General features: G+C 41.4%; 1 protein-coding gene and 1 non-coding gene across 2 annotated transcripts; one reads left to right on the forward strand and one right to left on the reverse strand.

Moving 5' to 3' along the window:
• The first annotated feature begins 3,332 nt into the window (after positions 1-3,332).
• TRNAP-UGG (transfer RNA proline (anticodon UGG)) lies at positions 3,333-3,404 on the forward strand. The gene has a single exon. It is a non-coding gene; the product is annotated as a tRNA-Pro (tRNA).
• A 276-nt stretch (positions 3,405-3,680) lies between these two features.
• LOC100383635 (harpin binding protein 1) lies at positions 3,681-5,070 on the reverse strand. The gene is made up of 3 exons (NM_001176283.1): positions 4,693-5,070; positions 4,199-4,565; positions 3,681-4,120 (listed from the first exon to the last, which is right to left on the reverse strand). Exons 1-3 carry the CDS (start codon positions 4,927-4,929, stop codon positions 3,906-3,908), a joined length of 819 nt encoding a protein of 272 aa, NP_001169754.1. The 5' UTR covers positions 4,930-5,070; the 3' UTR covers positions 3,681-3,905.
• Between the last annotated feature and the right edge of the window lie 10,584 nt (positions 5,071-15,654).

Consider the following 15,654-nt stretch of genomic DNA (forward strand, 5'->3'; position numbering starts at 1 on the left):
GAGTCAAAAATAATAAATTCGGCAAATGGTCGCCGAATTGGGAAGGACCATTCAAAGTTGTAGGTATTGTGCACGGAAATGCATATTTCGTTGAGGATTTGCAAGGAAAGAAATTACCCAAAGCACTCAACGGTAAGTATTTGAAAAAGTATTATCCTAGCGTGTGGCAGGGGGCGTGCTAAGATTTGAAACTAGTAGCGGAGTTAGAGTCTCCTTATAGTTGGAGCCGGGTATAATCTAATAATTCTTATACTGGCTGAGGTGAGCAGGCCGTATGAGCACATAATAGCACATGTAGAATCGATTTGGGGAAGGATATACCTTTCGGTGAGTGCTCTGCGGATGGAGGTCGATTGCTGGCAGCGGATGACCGGTTGGAGGAGTTTCGAGCTCGAGCGCTTGGAGATTTGAGCTGGCGGAGCGATGTCCGAGGACGCCGCACACAGCCGTCATCGCGCTGGGTCGATCTGGCCTAGTCGCGCTAGCCGCAGCACCGGAGGTAGCCACGACGCTCCCGAAAATGATGACCAGCCCGTAGGGAAAGCCCGGTCGCCACAGCACACCCAATTTCTTGGAACCCTAGCAGTGGCCGATGGATGCAAATATGTTGGTCAGAGGCAGCTTCGATGCGCTGGAGAACAATACGCTGAACGGCTGGAGAACGAGAAAGGTAAAGGGCTGGACGTACATGTTGTTTGGGCTGATTTCAGTACAGGAGATGGGCCCAAGATTGGTATTGGCTGAAAACATGGCCGATAGGTGTCATCGTCTTAAAAAAAGGAAAGTATTATATATATATATATATATATATATATATATATATATATATATATATATATATATATATATATATATATATCACAGAGCCGATTTAATATGGAATCGTTGCTAAGTTGTGTTTTTCGACACACTATGTTCATTCGAAAAACAGGGGGGCATGTGTTGAATGCAATTTTTGTGGAGCTGTTAGAGCAGGAGATATCCAGAGCCACCTGCCAGAAGAAAGCAGAGGAAGAAAAAAACAAAACAAATTATTGGTCGGTGTATGGATATACAGTGATATACGGCCAGAAAAAGTGGAAGAAGAGCACCTGTACAAGCATCTACGGATGACCAAATTGGCATGGCCACAAGCACGGAAGTTTATTAGGATTATTATTCATTTAGATTAAATTAGTTCCTATTTTCTAGAGTAAGTCAGTTTTATGTTTGGTCAGGGATAAACTAGAAAGTTAAGTTGTTTAGATATTTATGGAGTCGGTTCCTATTTTCTAGGGTGAGTCGGTTGTAGATGGATTATAAAGCCTTATTGTAATAATGCAGAGAGGGCAGAACCTACAGTTATCATTTCATTTAATCTAGTATCTATTATCTTCATTCCTCTTTGGTGCTTTGCCGAGAAAAGCATTCGAGTTTCTCTGCGAAAGTGAGATCAACGCCTGCTGCTCAACCAATTTCTGGTGGCAACAGACGCCTGCTGCTCAACCAAATTCTGGTAGCAACACCAAGATTGCTCTGGGCTAAGCACACTTAACCTAGATGTTCTTTCAAGACAAGCTTCCGAAAAGAAAGATGGACTTTGTTGGTATGAATACTCTATTAATTATATTAAACCTTGAAGCATGATATCACCATCCACATCCACCGGGATAAGGATATTACAGATGGGCAAGAGCGGCGAGGAGCAAACTGGTTCATCCTTTCTTATTTTTCTTTTTCCCCTTTTCTCTTTCTTTTATCATGGCATGCTTTTTATTTTCTATTCTTTGTAACTTCATTAAAGTTAATGTTCGACGATGATTGAGATCAGATGTGGATATGTTAATTTTTCATGAAAATGTAAACGTATTTATACACATGTTTTGATATTATTTTATACAAAATTTTCGACCTTCTAAAAAACAGCATGCCTTAAACTTGAAATCACTTTTTAATAAGATAGAGTGCTGTGCTAGAAAGGATAAAATAGTCTGGCTAATTAATGTTGGTTTAGTCTCATGAAGGTATGAAACGTCTTGATTCTGCACGAACAAAGTACATATATATGGTCTCGGCATCTCCGGGGTGCAAACACAAGTCAATAAAATATTATTGCTCTACTGTCCTATAAACATTTGTTTATCTGGCTTAAAATTCAAATAAAGAATTATACAAATAAATTAGTTGAATACACATTAATAATGACTCATATATAATCGAACAATATTAAGATATAATTTAGAGATGTGCTATTTTTTTTTCTTCACACGTGCATGTGGGGTGAAAGGGATTCTCTACAAATTTTACATTATATCAGTTAATCTCGTAGATTCAGTTCATGGAAGACCGAAATGTTAAGATGAACGAGGATAAATAAATTACTATCATCGAAAGTGGGGTGAAAGGGATAAAAAACACCAATCACCCTTGGATTGCCCACAAACGCACTAGATTTTATGTGCTTATATAAGCACGAAGTCTCTATTAGCATAAGATACGTTGAATGGTATACTGAATTTTCTAGTCTATAGCTAAATGGTTAGATACGTTGAATGGTGTACTAAATTTTCTAGCCTATAGCTAAGTGGTTGGTAAAAACTGCAAAAAATGTTGTGCAATCGAGCTTTTCATATAATCATGCCAAAAATATTTTTAAATATAGATATACTTTATTATTATTCTACCAATATATTCAATTTCATATTCTGGTTCATACTATATGAAGAGATATAAGAAAATTATACCTAATAAATAATAAAATTCTTTTTTTATTTCTTCACATAAGATAAAATAAAAGTTCAAATCTAATATATTAGTAGAGTAAATAGTGAAGTACATATCTAGCAAAGTGCTTGTAAGTTGCTACAGTTTTATTTATACTTGAGGATAAATATAAAACCATTTATGTTTGAATATAGAATATAAACGGCAAAACATATGTGTTGCGTTGGTTGGATCAGTGTGAATACGGGTTTGCAACTAATAACCATAGTTCGAATCCACCTTTGTGCATAAATTTAGCTTTTTAACCATTTAAATGTGGGAGAACAAGACGACGGTAAAAAACCGTAGAAACTAGTGCTTTTTATATAGTAGAGATATATAATTTAAAAAAACCATGACTTTTGGTAGTTTGTTATACAGTGATTGCACAGGAAGCTTAACCCAACAGTCGTTTCTGTCCATACAAATGCATTACATTAGTTTTTGTTACTATATAATCCACCACTTAAAAAAATCTATAGCAATCCCAACAAATGAACAGTCATTTGGTACGGTGATACAAGTCTTTTAGAAGTTCCAAACAATTTCGTACCGTGTTTATTCAATATAAATCAACAAAGTTCCAAACAGGGCATTTGGTCTAGTGGTATGATTCTTGCTTTGGGTGCAAGAGGTCCCGAGTTCGATTCTCGGAATGCCCCTTTTATTATATTTTTGGTTTTTTAACGTTCAAAACTAATAAGATTGGCTTAGTTAAGACCGGTTTTGGTTTGCAATTTTCCAGTTCTATGCATCTAACTTTCTACAAATTTTACATTATAATATCAGTTAATATCCTAGAATCAATTCATGGAAGACCGAAATGTAAGATGAAAGAGGATAAATAAAATATTATCATCAAAACTGAGATGAAAGGGGTAAGCAAAAAAAATACCAATCAGCTCCGCTACCTTCCCTGTTTCTTAGAGGTGCAATTTGCAAGGCAATCAGTTCAAATTATAAATTAACAAAGTAAATAAGGACGGAGCAAGCATGTAAACCACACAAGATAGTTACTAAGTTAATCGCAGATTCAGTTCACGGAAGAACAGAACGGTATACATTGGTCAGACGAAGAAACCAACAAATCTACTGGAGCAACAGGGAGGAAGAAGGATGGCAATCTCACGGACCAGCAGAACGGCGCCGCAAGCGCGATCAGGTCACGCGATGACAAACACCCTGAGCTCCCCCCTGTCCCCGCGGGTGACGCGCGTGTCGTCGTCGAGGTAGGTCACCTCGAACTCGCCGCTCCCGGTGTTGGACGGCGGCCGGAGGTTGTCCGGGATGCGGGGCACCTCCAGCGGAGGAAGCTGCGACAGGTTGCCCTTGGTCTTCACCGTCGTCTTCTCGAACGTGATCTTGATGCCCGAGGTCCCTGCAATGTCCGTCCGCCATCAGAGTTGGGATGGGATGGGTGGCAGAGGAGGGCAGGACTGGTGGACAGTGGACTCACCGATGATCTCGAACTTGTGCGCCAGCGTCGCCGTGGCCTCGAGCGGCGGCAGAGGCCACGGCGCGCCGAGCTCCAGCTCCACGATGTTGTCGAAGTCGCGGCTCACCACGTCGATCCGCTGGAACACCTGGCCGAGCGTGATGGGGAGGAGGCGGCCGGTGGGCGGGCCAGGGCGGCTGCCGCCGAGCGTCCGCGAAGAGAACGCGCTGCTGTACAGCAGCCGCCACCGGCCCTGCAGCTTATCGAGGTCCCTGCTGAGGTCGACGGGGCACCCCGCCGCCGCCTCCAGCTCCCGCGCCGCCGCGTCCGCGCGGTCCAGGTCCTCCTGGCTCGCTGCCAGGCCACGGTTCAGCCCGGACACCGCGCTCTGCGCAAGTCACCCAAGCAGAGCACGAGCGATCCGTTCGCAATTCAGTCACACACGGGCCAACAACAACAAAAAAAAAACGCTAGGATGTGAAACAATAACCACAAGTTGCTGGATAATCACCGACCAGGAGCTTGATCTTCAGCGAGGCCACGTTGTCGGCGCCGGCGTCCGCGTAGACCACGGGCGGCGGCGGCGCCGCGGCCGTGGCGCGGATGGACAGCTCCCGCCGCCGCCGCCGCTGCCTGTAGCTACTCCGGCTGGCACCGGCTACCCAAGGCGCGCTCTTGACGCGGGCATGACGAAGCAGAGCGCTGCTCGACGCGGTCGCGGCGCAGCAAGACGAAGACCACGTCGCGGCCATGGCCACGGGGGACGGACGGGCAGCGGGCACGTCTGCTTCGGGGAGGTCGTGCGGTGTGGCGCGCAGAGCAAAGAGGGAACGAAGAGAATGGCTGCCGGGCTAGGGTTTGGTTGGGCTTGGGTATTCGCAGGAATCACAGCGAGCGCTCGAGATTTTCCATGGCGTTCTTGAACCAGCAGAGAGAAAAAGGCGAGTTTTTTCCCCCCTTTCTTCCGGATGAGAGGGATCGTGGCGGGAAGAATATTTGTGGTGGGAGAGAGAGACAGCGAGTAGCCGACTCGCCGGGTCGGGTCAGCATCTCAGCGTGCGGCAGCTGAGTGGACGCGTACGGGGTGGATGCGCTTTGGCACATTGCGCGGCGGCCTTCTGGAATGTTCCGTCGACACGGCTATTTCCTCTTTTTTTCCTGAGGCAGACACGGCTGTTTCCTACGTGGCCGTTTCACGTTGCAGTTCAACTTTGCTCTTCCAATTCTTCTCGTTCATTCAATAAGAAAATCTATTTTTTATTCCGTAAAGCCGGTTTTTTACTATTGGAAATCAGTTTTCGAGGCAACTAGTGGTTTGATGATTTACTCTAGTAATGTGAATGAGATCGAGCAAGTCATGTCCAAGATTGAGCATGAGTGATAACATAGAAAATGTTAATAATGGACATATAGAATAATCAAGTGTTCAATATAGAAAGAGAAAAAAAAAACAAAATGCAATGTCTTAAAGCAAAGATATAGCTAAGGTCTAAGGATGAAAATGGGACAGATATAGCCGGATACAGGGTTATCCCGTATCCTACCCTAATGTATTTCTCTCGGATACGAGACCGGATACAGATAGTTAATTCGGGACGGATATAGGACAGGACCGGGTAATAATCCGGGCGGGTAAGAAACAGATAACGGATACTACTCGGGTAGGTACCAGATAATTGTCGGGTAGTTCGTCCCGATGATATTAATTGTCCAACCATACAACAAATACATAAATTAAGCAATACATAATCATGTATATGATAGATCAAATGTAGGAAAGGAAACCGATAAAATTGACATCATGCAATTCAAAGTTACTAAGCACGAGGACATTGTAGAACCAACACCACAATATTAAAAATTCATAAAATATTCTAGTTTCACTCAAAAATTGCAAATAAGTTACAAAAACTAATAAGCATTTTAACGAAGATAACTCAAGTCCTCATATAAAAATGATAAAATAAAGTATTGATTATGTTGAAACTTGATACTTACAGTGATTTCACATGTAACTCATACAAATAAGTGAAAGTGAAATGAAAGAAACACGGGCATCTTATAGATCTTATGATCCAAACATTTTTATGATTATATATGAACATATGTTATGCCTCCGTAAAACTTAATGATTTTTTGAGGCTATTTATACATCTATTAATTTCTTGTCATGGAAAATCATCAAAATACAATTAAATCCATAAAATAATGTAGCGTCGATTGAAAATTGCAAATAAGTTACAAATACTAATAAATAGCTTCTACAAAGATAACCTTAAGTTCCCATGTGGAGATAACATTAAGTCCCCCACATAAAAATGATAAAGTATATTAATTTGATATAAATTTGGACCTTATTTCAATGATTTTGGCCTAAAGATATGTTTAAACAAAAATTGATGTACTATAAAGTTATAGATCTCTTCGAGCTCTATAATTTTCATATAAACTTTATCTTCATCCGGTTTCATATGTAAAAGTTATGATTTTATAACTATATTATTATACAGGAAATGAAAAAACGGGTACCCGAATTCCGGGTACCCGTATCCGACCCGACTATCCGGGTATTTACCGGATAGTCCTCACTTCGTATCCGACCTGAATCCGAAGCTCCAGTATCCGGGTATTACCCGTATCCGTCCCGGATATAAAAATACTCGAATCCGTATCCGAAAAAACGGGTATTTGCACTATCCGTATCCGGTACCCGACGGGTATACCCAACCCGTTTTCACCCCAGTAAGGTCAGTGGCGGACTTAGGATTTAGCCACATGGCATACGATGCAAAAAAAAACTCCATCATTTTCAAAATAATAGCTGTTTTAGCTCTAGATTTTTATATCCATATTCATATGGATGATTATGAATCTAGACATATATATACAACATATACATTAATTATTGTATGAATCTAGTAAAAAAAGGTAAAACGAATTTTAATTTAGGATGGAAGGAGTATTATGCAACTCGGTAATTCATTTACAATTCGGTAAAACATTATTTTAATTCGGTAAAACGATAGTATGACAACATATCTTTATACAAATTGTTCAAATGAAATACAAATACTCTAAAATATAGCTATAGAAGGGACTTACAATATTACTTGTTGATCCTCCGTTTTCTCAATGACATGAATGTCTCAACTACATCATTTTCATGAACTTGGAAGAAAATATCCCGCTCAATAAATGTGAGTAGACAATCATAAAAAATGGTATGACCTAGCTTATTTCTTGATTTGGATTTCACTATAACCAATGCAGAAAATACCCTTTCAACACTCGCAGTTGCCACCGGTAAAAGCAATACCAATTTGAGAAGCAAGTACACCATATCTTACACTTTGTGTCTCTTTGTTTTAACAAGCTTAACTGAGAGAACAACTAGACCTTGGAATTGTTCATCTCGTTGCATGTCATCAATATAATTATCAAGTTGCAATTCTAGTTGTAGCAAATTGTTTTCGGAGAAGTCATTAGGATAAAGTTCAGCCAATCTACGTACCTTATGTGCATCAAAAGAAGTAAAGGAGTGGGAAGGACTAAATGCTGACATACAAGAGAGTAGCTCCATGTTAATCTCATCAATTAGATTATCAAGCTCTTGACTAATTTGATCAATGACACCAATGTATACTTCTCTTCTAAAATGGTCATCATTTGTTTGGTTTCAGGCATGGGCATACCTTGCTGATTTTCCATAAGGCACATAAGCACCATCCATAGCAGGAACTTTGACACCATGTGTAATACAAAAAGAAGTGACATTCTTTAGAAAACTACCCCAACCATCAGACCTCAAATGTTGCATTCTGCTCTTTGCCACATTAATAAGTGAGATTGCATTAAGAATATCTTGATACCTTCTCTGCAAACACTCAGATAGCTCATTTGTGTATCCAAGAATAACATACATTAAGTGCACAAAGAAAACAAACTCAGGCTTCAAATGCTCCAAGCACAAAATGAATCTTCATCCAATCATCCTTATGTGGAGTATCAACACCAAGATCAATGAGCACATCATGGATTGAGGAATACATAATGATGATGCTACATGTAGTTTTGTAATGCGAGCCCCACTGAGTGTCACCAGGCCTAGGCAAACCCATCTCTTGATTTAATCCACTCCATGATTCAAGCTCACCACACTCTAGTGATTTCTTGACATTCTCAAGCCTAGCATTTTGAAGCATACCATGTCGCTTGCAAGAAACCCCAACAATGTTCAACAAGATAGATATTTGATAAAAAAAGTCTTGTAGTCAATATTTCCCTTGGCAACAGATACAATAACTAGTTGGAGTTGATGTGCAAAGCAATGAATATAATAAGCACAAAGCGATTCTTGAATGATTAATGCTTTTAGCCCTTTAATATCTCCTTTCATATTGCTAGCACCATCATAACCTTGACCTCTAATACGAGTCATACTCAATCCATGACTAACAAGCAAACCTTCGATTGCTTCCTTAAGTGACAAAGAGATAGTATCATCTACATGAACTACTCCAATGAAGTGCTCACATGGCCTTCCAAGTTTATCAATATAACACAATCAAAGAGCTAGTTGTTCTTTATGTGATATGTCACTAGATTCATCTACTAAAATTGCAAAGGGCTCATCTCCAAGTTCCTTAATTATTATTTATAATTTCTATGGCACAACAATGAATAATTTGCTTTTGTATCTTTAGGCTAGTCAAAGTGCAATTACCTGGTGCATTGTTCAAGACATACTTATTCACTTAATCACTATTTCTTGCAAGAAACTTCAAAAATTCAATGAATTTGCCTCTTTTGCTAGACTCTTCACTTTCATCTATTGGGGTTGTCCTTCTCTGCCGAAGGTCCTCAGAATGGAGGAAACCGTTTTTGATTCATCTTAATAGGTACGTCGAAGGACTAAATTCCAAAGCTATGGCAGATACGCAAGGGATACAACAGAGCTTCAACAAGAATCAGAGCTTTAGCTTAAGGTGATCCTGAAGATTATACAAGAAACTAAATCAATAGTGAAGAGACCCATTTACCCTTGATATATGTATTATGACAATGTATAAGCATTAGGGTCATAATTGTACTTCTGCTTGGGCTGCGTCCCATACCTATAAATAGATGAACAGTACTCTCGTACTATTCACGCTTTCATTGGAAGTCATTCCTGCATTATTTCCTTCAAGCAAGCCGAAGGTATTAATGTAAAATAATACTTATAATGTTTCTTTTGTATGTGATTCAGATTATGACATTATCCTAACATGCCAAATGGAATAAATATCTATTATAATATTACATTGTAATATTACCTTTATGAACGGTCTTCATCTCCTTCGTCCGAGAAACATTATATTCGAAAGAAGATAAAGCTTCGAAGGACGAAGGTCCTTAATATTTAATATCTATGTTGTCTTGTTTTTGATACACAACAATTGAGAACAAGTAAACAACATCATCATGTCCACAAAATGCCAATCCTTGATGCAAAAGAAACTTGACACGTATAAGTGAATATGTTAATTCTTTTTGTAAAGACAAAGATCCTCGTCAGTCCACTTGTCAAAGTGATAATAAATTGCTACCTTGGGATTTATAAAACCAATGTACCTATCCTGAGCTGCATTGTGTGCCATAGAACCACTATGTTTGAGAAGTGCTTTGTTCTGTATTCCAATTATTCCATCCATCAACAACAAATGCATTTGACCCACTGCCCTTCTTGAACAAGTAGCATATAAAACAAAATGCAGATGCCTTCTTGATACTATATTCAAGCCATTCATGATTATACAACCATGTTAAACTGAATTGACGAGGTGCATACCCAATATTTTGGTATGGAAAATCATATATATATAAGGTTTGCAAGGACTTTTAGTAATACTGAAGCTCTCTTATGGGTTTTTGAAAGTCTCCTAGAGGGGGGTGAATAGGCGAAACCTGAAATTTACAAACTTAAGCAAGCACTAAGGTCGAGGGTTAGCGTTAGACTTAAATTCAAGTCTGAAAGAGAGGGAAAACAAATCAACCAAGAAATAAGGCGAGTGAACACGGTGATTTGTTTTACCGAGGTTCGGTTCCAAAGGACTTAGTCCCCGTTGAGGAGGTCACAAAGACCAGGTCTATTTCAACACTTTCCCTCTCTCAAATGGTCACTTAGACCGAGTGAGCCTTCTTCCTTAATCTCACGGGTCACTAAGACCCTACAAGGACCACCACACACTTGGTGTCTCTTGCCTTGCTTACAGAGCACTTGAGAATAAGAATGGAAAAAGAAGAAAGGCAATCGAAGCGACAAGAACTCAAATGAACACTGATAGTCGCCTATAGGGGGGGTGAATAGGGCGAAACTGAAATTTACAAATATAAACACAACTACAAGCCGGGTTAGCGTTAGAAACAAAAACGAGTCCGCGAGAGAGGGTGCAAAACAAATCTCGAGCAAATAAGGAGTGTGACACAAGGATTTGTTTTACCAAGGTTCGGTTCTCGCAAACCTACTCCCCGTTGAGGTGGTCACAAAGACCGGGTCTCTTTCAACCCTTTCCCTCTCTCAAACGGTCCCTCAGACCGAGTGAGCTTTTCTTCTCAAATCACTTGGGAATCAAACTTCCCGCAAGGACCACCACACAATTGGTGTCTCTTGCCTCAATTACAAGTGAGTGTTTGATCACAAGAAAGAATGCCAAAGAAAAGAAGCGATCCAAGCGCAAGAGCTCAAATGAACACTACAAATCACTCTCTCTAGTCACTAAAGCTTTGTGTGGAGTTGGGAGAGGATTTGATCTCTTTTGGTGTGCTTTGTAATGAATGCTAGCTCTTGTATAGTGGTTGGAAGCTAGAAAACTTGGATGCAATGAATGGTGGGGTGGTTGGGGTATTTATAGCCCCAACCACCAAACATGACCGTTGGTGGAGGCTGTCTGTCGTATGGTGCACCGGACAGTCCGGTGCACACCGAACATGTCCGGTGCGCCAGCCACGTCACCAAAGCCGTTGCGATTCGACCGTTGGAGTTCTATCTTCTGGGCCCGCCTCGATGTCCGGTGGCGCACCAGACATGTACTGTAGAGTGTCCGGTGCGCCAGCATGGGCGTGCCTGACGCCTGCGCGGTCTGGCGCGCATTAAATGCCGTTGCAGGTGACCGTTGGCGCGAAGTAGCCGTTGCCCCGCTGTTACACCGGACAGTCCGGTGTACACCAGACATGTCCGGTGAATTATAGCGGAGCAGCCGTTATGATTTCCCGAGGCTGCCAAGTTCCAGAGCCGCGTCTTCTTGGAGCACCGGACACTGTCCAGTGTACACCGGACAGTCCGGTGAATTATAGCGCGCTGGCTTCTGAAAATTCCCGAGGCGGAGGAGTTCTGCGCGAGGTCCCCTGGTGCACCGGACACTGTCCGGTGCGCCACCGGACAGTCCGGTGCGCCAGACTAGGGAGCCTTTCGGGATGCCTTTAGCTCTCTAATTTGAACCCAACTTTGGTCTTTTTAATTGGCTTGTTGTGAACCTTTGACACCTGTATAACTTATACACTAGAGCAAACTATTTAGTCCAATTGTTTGTGTTGGGCAATTCAACCACCAAAATTAATTAGGGACTAGGTGTAAGCCTAATTCCCTTTCAATCTCCCCCTTTTTGGTGATTGATGCCAACACAAACCAAAACAAATATAGAAGTGCATAATTGAACTAGTTTGCATAATGTAAGTGCAAAGGTTGCTTGGAATTGAGTCAATGTAAATACTTACAAGATATGCATGGATCGTTTCTTCGTTTTTAACATTTTGGACCACCCTTGCACCACATGTTTTGTTTTTGCAAACTGTTTTGTAAATCCTTTTCAAAGTTCTTTTGCAAATAGTCAAAGGTAAATGAATAAGATTTTGTAAAGCATTTTCAAGATTTAAAATTTTCTCCCCCTGTTTCAAATGCTTTTCCTTTGACTAAACAAAACTCCCCCTAAATGAGATCCTCCTCTTAGTGTTCAAGAGGGTTTTGATATATCATTTTTGAAATACTACTTTCTCCCCTTTTGAACACAATAAGATACCAATTTGAAATTTACCAATTGAAAATCTCCAATTTTAAAATTAGGTGGTGGTGCGGTCCTTTTGCTTTGGGCTCATACTCTCTCCCCCTTTGGCATGAATCGCCAAAAACGGAGTCATTAGAGCCCTCAAAGTACTTTCTTCCCCTTTGGTCATAAATAAATGAGTTAAGATTATACCAAAGACGAAGTCCTTTTGCTCTCTCCCCCAAAGATGGAGAGTGACACGGAGCGACGGCGAAGGATGAGTTACGGAGTGGAAGCCTTTGTCTTCGCCGAAGACTCCAATTCCCTTTCAATACGCCTATGACTTGGTTTGAAATAGACTTGAAAGACACATTAGTCATAGCATATGAAAGAGATATGATTAAAGGTATACAAATGAGCTATGTGTGCAATTTTAGCAAAAGAAATTGCGCGAATCAAGAATATTGAGCTCATGCCTAAGTTTGTTAAAAGTTTGTTCATCAAGAGGCTTGGTAAAGATATCGGCTAATTGATCTTTAGTGTTAATGTAAGAAATCTCGATATCTCCCTTTTGTTGGTGATCCCTTAAAAAGTGATACCGAATGGCTATGTGTTTAGTGCGGCTATGTTCAACGAGATTATCCGCCATCTTGATTGCACTCTCATTATCACATAGCAAAGGGACTTTGGTTAATTTGTAACCGTAGTCCCGCAGGGTTTGCCTCATCCAAAGCAATTGCACGCAACAATGGCCTGCGGCAATGTACTCGGCTTCGGCGGTGGAAAGAGCGACCGAATTTTGCTTCTTTGAAGCCCAAGACACCAAGGATCCTCCCAAGAACTGGCAAGTCCCCGATGTGCTCTTCCTATTGATTTTACACCCCGCCCAATCGGCATCCGAATAACCAATTAAATCAAATGTGGATCCCCTAGGATACCAAAGCCCAAACTTAGGAGTGTAAGCCAAATATCTCAAGATTCGTTTTACGGTCGTAAGGTGAGCTTCCTTAGGGTCGGCTTCGAATCTTGCACACATGCATACGGAAAGCATAATATCCGGTCGAGATGCACATAAATATAGCAAAGAACCTATCATCGACCGATATACCTTTTGATCCACGGACTTACCTCCCGTGTCGAGGTCGAGATGCCCATTAGTTCCCATGGGTGTCTTGATGGGCTTGACATCCTTCATCCCAAACTTGTTTAGAATGTCTTGAGTATACTTCGTTTGGCTAATGAAGGTGCCCTCTTGGAGTTGCTTTACTTGAAATCCCAAGAAGTACTTCAATTCCCCCATCATAGACATCTCGAACTTTTGTGTCATGATCCTACTAAATTCTTCACATGTAGACTTGTTAGTAGACCCAAATATAATATCATCAACATAAATTTGGCATACAAACAAGTCATTTTCAATAGTTTTAGTGAATAGGGTAGGATCGGCCTTTCCGACTTTGAATTCATTAGTGATGAGAAAATCCCTAAGGCATTCATACCATGCTCTTGGGGCTTGCTTGAGCCCATAAAGCGCCTTAGAGAGTTTGTAAACATGGTTAGGGTACTCACTATCTTCAAAGCCGGGAGGTTGCTCAACATAGACCTCTTCCTTGATTGGTCCATTTAGGAAGGCACTTTTCACGTCCATTTGATAAAGCTTGAAGCCATGGTAAGTAGCATAGGCCAATAATATTCGAATTGACTCAAGCCTAGCTACGGGTGCATAGGTTTCACCGAAATCCAAACCTTCGACTTGGGAGTATCCTTTGGCCACAAGTCGAGCTTTGTTCCTTGTCACCACACCATGCTCATCTTGCTTGTTGCGGAAGACCCATTTGGTTCCTACAACATTTTGGTTAGGACGTGGAACTAAATGCCATACCTCATTCCTAGTGAAGTTGTTGAGCTCCTCTTGCATCGCCACCACCCAATCCGAATCTTGTAGTGCTTCCTCTACCCTGTGTGGCTCAATAGAGGAAACAAAAGAGTAATGCTCACAAAAATGTGCAACTCGAGATCTAGTGGTTACCCCCTTATGAATGTCGCCGAGGATGGTGTCGACGGGGTGATCTCGTTGAATTGCTTGGTGGACTCTTGGGTGTGGCGGCCTTTGTTCTTCATCCTCCTTGTCTTGATTATTTGCATCTCCCCCTTGATCATTGCCGTCATCTTGAGGTGGCTTATTTGCTTGATCTTCTACTTCATCAATTTGAGCCTCATCTTCATTTGAGTTGGTGGAGATGCTTGCGTGGAGGAGGAAGGTTGATCTTGTGCATTTGAAGGCTCTTCAGATTCCTTAGGACACACATCCCCAATGGACATGTTCCTTAGTGCGATGCATGGAGCCTCTTCGTTACCTATCTCATCAAGATCAACTTGCTCTACTTGAGAGCCGTTAGTCTCATCAAACACAACGTCACAAGAAACTTCAACTTGTCCAGAGGACTTGTTAAAGACTCTATATGCCCTTGTGTTTGAATCATATCCTAGTAAAAAGCCTTCTACAGTCTTAGGAGCAAATTTAGATTTTCTACCTCTTTTAACAAGAATAAAGCATTTGCTACCAAAGACTCTAAAATATGAAATGTTGGGCTTTTTACCGGTTAGGAGCTCATAAGATGTCTTCTTGATGATTCGGTGTAGATATAATCGGTTGATGGCGTAGCAAGCGGTGTTGACCGCCTCGGCCCAAAACCGATCCGAAGTCTTGTACTCATCAAGCATGGTCCTTGCCATGTCCAATAGAGTTCGATTCTTCCTCTCCACTACACCATTTTGTTGTGGCGTGTAGGGAGAAGAGAACTCATGCTTGATGCCCTCCTCCTCAAGGAAGCCTTCGATTTGAGAGTTCTTGAACTCCGTCCCGTTGTCGCTTCTAATTTTCTTGATCCTTAAGCCGAACTCATTTTGAGCTCGTCTCAAGAATCCCTTTAAGGTTTCTTGGGTTTGAGATTTTTCCTGCAAAAAGAACACCCAAGTGAAGCGAGAATAATCATCCACTATTACAAGACAATACTTACTCCCGCCGATGCTTATATAAGCAATCGGGCCAAATAGATCCATGTGGAGTAGCTCAAGCGACCTGTCGGTCGTCATGATGTTCTTGTGTGGATGATGAGAACCAACTTGCTTTCCTGCTTGGCATGCGCTACAAACCCTGTCTTTCTCAAAATGAACATTTGTTAGTCCTAAAATGTGTTCTCCCTTTAGAAGCTTATGAAGATTCTTCATCCCAACATGGGCTAGTCGGCGGTGCCAGAGCCAACCCATGTTAGTCTTAGCAATTAAGCATGTGTCGAGTTCAGCTCTATCAAAATCTACTAAGTATAGCTGACCCTCTAACACACCCTTAAATGCTATTGAATCATCACTTCTTCTAAAGACAGTGACACCTACATCAGTAAAGAGACAGTTGTAGCCCATTTTGCATAATTGAGATACAGAAAGCAAATTGTA

This window comes from Zea mays, chromosome 2 (assembly GCF_902167145.1).
Source record: "Zea mays cultivar B73 chromosome 2, Zm-B73-REFERENCE-NAM-5.0, whole genome shotgun sequence".
Lineage (NCBI taxonomy): Eukaryota > Viridiplantae > Streptophyta > Magnoliopsida > Poales > Poaceae > Zea > Zea mays.

Bases quoted from the DNA above. Each gene is read 5' to 3' on its own strand.
- LOC100383635 (NM_001176283.1), bottom strand. From the start codon at position 4,929: ATGGCCGCGACGTGGTCTTCGTCTTGCTGCGCCGCGACCGCGTCGAGC. The intron at 4,566-4,692 runs GTCGGTGATTAT...TGACTTGCGCAG, and splicing joins CGCTGAAGATCAAGCTCCTG to AGCGCGGTGTCCGGGCTGAA. The intron at 4,121-4,198 runs GTGAGTCCACTG...CGGACATTGCAG, and splicing joins GCACAAGTTCGAGATCATCG to GGACCTCGGGCATCAAGATC.